Source organism: Salvia miltiorrhiza, chromosome 7 (assembly GCF_028751815.1).
Source record: "Salvia miltiorrhiza cultivar Shanhuang (shh) chromosome 7, IMPLAD_Smil_shh, whole genome shotgun sequence".
Taxonomy (NCBI): Eukaryota; Viridiplantae; Streptophyta; class Magnoliopsida; order Lamiales; family Lamiaceae; genus Salvia; species Salvia miltiorrhiza.
In genome coordinates this window covers 57,965,198-57,971,542 of record NC_080393.1, presented here as the reverse complement: position 1 = coordinate 57,971,542, position 6,345 = coordinate 57,965,198, and the positions used below count along the sequence as shown (strand labels likewise).

The following is a 6,345-nucleotide window of genomic DNA, read 5'->3' as shown; positions in this document are numbered from 1 at the left end:
ACAAGGTTGACCCAAATACGTTTCTACCTAATTTCCTCACTACTTGATCGCATTGTTCAGAAAAGGACCTCACATTAAAGAAATGGTAACTCAAAACAAAATTCTAACTAATTTCTTACTAATCGGGTAAAGCAATGTTTAATTAATATCTCATGGCCGGCCAGGACGTTGATGTATTTTAATTGTTAATATTAATTCTTGGATTATTTTATACTTCAATAAAATTTAATAAATACAATTAAGTAATCTTTGGTGCAAGAATTGAAGAGTCTAATATGGATGGAGGCGGATGGAAGAAAACAGAAGATAAGTAATTTTGATGGAAATTTCGAAGATTTTTATAAATGCAAAATTGAGAGTTGCAGGAGAAAGCCTTGGAAGTTTGGAAGAAAAAAGCTTATATTTTATGATTGCAAAATAGAAACAAATTTTCATTTTATATGAGATGTTGATGTCATACTTTAGTGGGCTAATAGTTATATTAAAATATAAATTTAATTATTATTAGTATACAATACTAATTAAGTTTAATATTATATATACTCATTAAGTTGATAATATTGTCATTATACACTTTTTAAAATCAAATACTAATATTTAAATTAATATAATTTTTTGTTACAAATTAATCTAACTCATAGATAATGATATTTTAATAGTTTTATATAATTTAAAATTTTAAAAATAAATAAATATATCTTAATATGTGCACCACATGAAAGAGACCGTTCCCTTGTAATTCCCACTTGTTTGTCAACTATTTCTTTTGCAAGCATTCAAAATATTTCATACATCAAGTTGGTGTCTATGTATGTATTTTACTTGTTCATATTCTTGAATTATTTCGTGCTTTAATTAAATTTAATATATATAATTTGGTGATTTTTTTTTTGTGCAGAAATTAAAGAAATTGCTATTGATGGAGTCGAGGGAAAGGAGATAAAAGGTGAAGGGATTTTGATGCAAATTCACGTGAAGATCCAAAAGATGCATGAATTTAATTACTAATCCTAATAAGTGTCTGCCATGATTTTAACTTGGGATAAATGGGCTTTAATTGATTTATTTTTGGCCCATGCGCATTGTGGCTTAGATTAGGTGTTTACCTTTATAATGCCTTGACTTTTGTTATTATTTGTTAGATTGATTTTGATTGGAGATAGTGGATTAGCGTTTGATTTCAGTTTGAATTTTCGGTGACAGTTTTTTTTTTTTTTTTTGTTTCATTCGATTATTAATTATGTTTGCTTTTATTTACTGAGCTAGTCTTGCGTGCGACCACCATATAGTATGCGGTGGTGCACATTTATACTACAGCTTTGATGATTTATATTCTATATTTCGCTAAATAAAGCGAAAATGTCGTGTGGTGTAGTTGGCTGAAGCACGCCCCTTTCCTCTCAAAGGTTCAGGGTTCAAACCCTTTCTTCTCCACTTTTTTTTTTTTTTCATTTTGCTTCTTTTTTTGTTCTTTTTAATTTTGCTTCTTTTTTTCCTTTTTAATTTTGCTTCTTTTTTCGTTCCTTTTATTTGTTTTTTTGTTTTTTTGTTTCTTCTTCCTTTTTGCTTATTTTCAGTTTTTTTTCCTTTTTTTTAATTTTAACTTTTTTGTCTTTTTCGTTTTTGCTTTTTTTTGTTAGCTCCTTTATTTTTTTGTTTAATTTATTATTTTCAACACTTTTTTAATTTTTTTTATTTTTTCATTCTTTTTTAATATTATCTTTACTCATAGCTTATTCAACATTGAGGCACAAATTTTGCGATCTTCCTCAAAAACACCCATGTACAAAAAACATGGCGTCAAATAGTTGGGCAGATAGGTATAGCTCATTCGCAATATTTTCAAGCAAAATTCATCATTATTCGTAATAATAATTGAATTCAAATTTTGCTTTATATGCGTCCAATATTCCCTAGTGCACTTAGATTTTGCCAAAAGACCTCCAATCGTAGCAATTGATAAAGGGAGCCCTTTACAATTTGCTACAATATTCTTTCCAATATCCTCCAACTCATGAGGAAAACTTTCTTCCCCAAACACAGTCTTGCAAAACAAATCCCAACTACTAGCCTCATCTAGAAATTTCATACTAATGTCATAATACTCATCCAACTGCAAATTCAAGTTTGACTGCCTAGTTGTTACAATTATTCGACTCCCATTTTTGCAATCAGGAAAGGAAAATCTGATCTTGTTCCACACCTCTATACTCCACATATCATCCATGATTATTAGATACCTTCTACCCCATAAATACTAGTGTAGTTTTAATCCCAATTCTCCCTCACTCAGATCATCACTACCTGAATCCCCACTTGCTTGAAAAAGAACTTCTCTAAGTGTTTCTCTAATAAGGTTATTCCTACAAAAGCAAAAATTAAGGTTATTAAAGAAACTGGAATTAGAAAACATCAATTGATAAAACATTTATGTATTAGAACAAAAGGAACAATAGAAAGACTTGTGGAGCTAGCTTATAGTAATGAATGAAGTAACAGAAGCTCAAAGTTTTATAAGCTTACGAAACAACTGAACTTGTAACTAGAAATCTTGGATGATTCTAATAACCTCTTACTGTAACTTCAAAGTTGGGATTGGCCAAGCTCTGCAGTCTTTCGTCTCTGTAACGAAGTATAGTTCGAACATGAAGGTCTAGTTGATCTCCATATATATCCTCTTGTTCTTCTACTATCTTTTTAGCTGACTCTACCGCTGATTCACTGCAATCTTCCAAAGTAATTGATTTCAGCGTTGCTATCTCTCCAACTTCGGAAGGGATCTCCTCCAATTGTCGCAAACCTTGAAGATGAAGCTCCTGGAGAAGTGGAAAGTGGGAGCTCTCTGCCGTCATCCAATTTTCTAGACCACGACACGAGTTCAACTGTAGTAGCTTGAGGCTCCGGAATTGGCCCTCAATAGTGTCCCACTTGCCTGTTTTGAATCTACCATGATGTAATACTATCTTCTGAAGAAGGGGCAATGTCCCTATCTTTTCCAACATCTCTACCAACTCCAGATGACCAGTAGAGAGAGTTAACTTCAACTTCTTGAGGGAGTGTGGGAAACTAATCCTCTGCAAATACTCATCATCACATCCATCTCTAAATATGCAGCACAAGTTTTCCAATTTACTCAGACACTCAAGATAGCTCAAACAGTTTGCTCTCTCCATTTGTTTCAATTTTCTCAAACTCTTCATTTCTTCGGATCTGTAAATTAGATGCAGTTTCTTCACATTGGGGATTCTTTTAACCACATCCTCATTCAAATACAAATTCTTTGCTCCTCTGAGCGTTTGTAGATTCTCCATGATAACCATCTCACTCGGAGGATCTGGTAGAATCAATCCTGCTAACCTAAACTTGAGATGCCTAAGTTGATGCAATTTCCAAATCTCAATCGGTGCAATAACTTCATGCCAACAATAAACTATTAACGTATGTAGATTCCAAAGCAATTTGATTGAAGAAGGGAATTTGGACTCCTGATGAAGTCTAACAGCAAGGAGCCGTGAGTTCACCAGTTGAAAAACATTGTCTAGGAAATTAAAACCATGTCCCTCAGTATCCTCTTTTGAAAAAACTCCAGCTGTATCTCTAGCACATGATTTGAATGTTCTCAACAATCTAAGATTGTGAGGCCTTTCAAAGTTTCTCCCCTCGCCATCACATATTATCGAACGAGCATGTGACCAAGATCTCGAGACTTCACCTATTACCCAACTTCCAGATTTTTTAAAAACAACCCGACGTTCGTTATGTATGACTGAAGGAGGCTTTCCTATGATACGATAAAACCTGTCCTTTTCAACTTCTTTCAAGCACACGTCCCTCAACAAATCATGAATCTTACAAAACTTTACATTTCCACTAAACCCCAACTTATCAACTAAAATCAGATTTCTATCTACCAACTCCTTCAAGTACTCTTTTGCTATTGTTTCCAAACATTTTCCACTCACGGGTTTTAAAAATCCTTCTGAAACCCATAGCTTCATCAAAGCTGAGGCACGAATTGAACGATCTTCCTCAAAAACACCCATATACAAAAAACATGGCTTCAAATAGTTGGGCAGATAGGTATAGCTCAATCGCAAAATTTTCAAGCAAAATTCATCATTATTCGTAATGACAATTGAATTTAAATTTTGCTCTATATGCATCCAATATTCTCTAGTGCGCTCAGATTTTGCCAAAAGACCTCCAATTGTAGCAATTGATAAAGGAAGCCCTTTACAATTTGCTACAATATTCTTTCCAATATCCTCCAATTCATGAGGGAAACATTCGCCCCCAAACACAGTCTGGGTGAACAAATCCCAACTACTAGCCTCATCTAGAAATTTCATACCAACACCATAAGACTCACCCAACTGTGAAGTCAAGTTTGACATCCTTGTTGTTACAATTATTCGACTCCCATCATTGCAATCAGGAAAGAAAAACTTGATCTTATCCCACACCTCTACACTCCACATATCATCCATAATTATGAGATACCTCATGCCCGATAAATACTGGTATAGTTTTAATCCCAATTCGCCCTCACTCAGATCACTACCTGAATTTCCACTTGCTTGGAAAAGAACTTCTCTAAGTGTTTCTTTCACATTATAAGTTTGAGAAATTGTAGTCCAAGCGCAAATATCAAAACGATGTTTAACATGCGCATGTTCAAATAGATGTCGGACAAGAGTGGTCTTACCAATGCCGCCCATACCCATAATTGAGATGATTTGGCGACTGAGTTTACCTCCGGTGAGCTTATCCAGCACTTCAACTAACACCTCCTTGAAGCCCACCATCACGATTTCCTTCACAGTGGAAGAGGAGCCACCATGAGTTGAGGTGACCTTTGTCTGCAATTGTGCTGCTGCTGAAAACTCCATGGCTTCCTTCTTGATCAAATTCATTTCTTCTATCACTTGTTGCAGATCGAGATAGAATTCATTTCTATCAACTGGACATCTTCCCACGAAGTCGTCAGCTGCATTTACATCTTCCCACTTCACAATAGTTGCCCATTTACACAGATCTAGAAACAAGATGATAAAACTGGACATCTTCCTACGAATTGTGGATCGGTTATCAACTGGACTTCTTCCAATAATTGTGGATTGGTTTTCAATTTGAAGCACAATTTGGGATTCGATGACATCCTCAACTGCATAAACTGCATCAGCAATGCGACGCTCCAATGGATCTGCTTCAATATGGTCATCCACAACTGGGGAAATATAAGCATCAAGAAAATCTTGCAAGAAGGTAACAATTTCAGTAAGAGATTCAACTTGCTGATTGTCGAGAGAAATTGGAGGGGAAGGATGATTTTCAAGCCGATCTATGATATGCATAAGAGAAACCAGAGCTCCATAAGCCGCCATGGTTAACTCTTTGAATAATGTATATATTTATGGGAAGTGTGAATGTGTGATTGAAAATATATGAGATAATATTTCAGAGGTGAAAGAAGGCAACCAATCTGGTAGTATATATTATGATTCCACAATTGAGATTTGAAACTTTTTATAGCAGATATATATGAACAAGTTAAGTGCAGCACTGTCCCTAAGGGGATACCAAGCGGTGCAACCTCCTGTCTGTGAACAGTGAGGTATCGGGTTCGAACCTCACTGCTCCCCCCTCCAACTCCCCCAAGTCAAAAAAAAGTTAAGTGCAGCATTATTGAAACTTGAAATCAATAAAACAAGTTACAGTTGTTTTATGTAGACTTTTCTGTGCAGCATTCAATTGTCTGTACCACCAATATAATTAGCAAAAAGACCTTTTGTTCAGTTGTAATTAATGTTATTTATTTGATAAAAATCAATAAATATATATATTATTTGATTTTTTTTAATTAGCAATTTGGTTTATATAATTCTACAACTATAATAAAACCTCTTTAAAATAATACTCAATAAATTAATAAACTCTATAAATTAATAAATTTCTCATGTCTCGAACATAGCCTAATTCAAAAACATCATCAATTTTAATAAAATTATAATTTGTAGAGAACCCCTTTATAAATAGTGGAAATTATCACATATAGTCCTTTTTAGTCTTCACATATAATTAGTGGAAATTAGGGGAGCGCTTCAATGAGACCCGCTAATAAGAATGCCAAGTGTTGCTTGTGTTATCCCAACAAAGAAGATTGCAGCGAAGGTGAGCCTTCGATACTCCAAATGATGTTTTATAGGAACCATTTTATTTTGTAGCAAAGTTCCCAACAGGAGGGATACAACAACAACTGGACTTATAGCTTGTAATTTCTACAAATTTACTTTGAATTTAATAATAATACAAATTTTATTATAGTTGAATATTAATTATGATTTT

The 6,345-nt window shown here is 34.0% G+C and overlaps 1 protein-coding gene across 1 annotated transcript; it reads right to left on the bottom strand.

The window, feature by feature from the left end:
* Positions 1–1,800: 1,800 nt before the first annotated feature.
* LOC130995125 (putative late blight resistance protein homolog R1A-10) lies at positions 1,801–5,517 on the bottom strand. Its single transcript, XM_057920275.1, has one exon. The coding sequence runs from the start codon at positions 5,382–5,384 to the stop codon at positions 2,562–2,564; it is 2,823 nt and encodes a 940-aa protein (XP_057776258.1). The 5' UTR covers positions 5,385–5,517; the 3' UTR covers positions 1,801–2,561.
* Between the last annotated feature and the right edge of the window lie 828 nt (positions 5,518–6,345).

Coding starts and splice junctions, on each gene's coding strand:
- LOC130995125 (XM_057920275.1), bottom strand. CDS start 5,384: ATGGCGGCTTATGGAGCTCTGGTTTCTCTTATGCATATCATAGATCGG.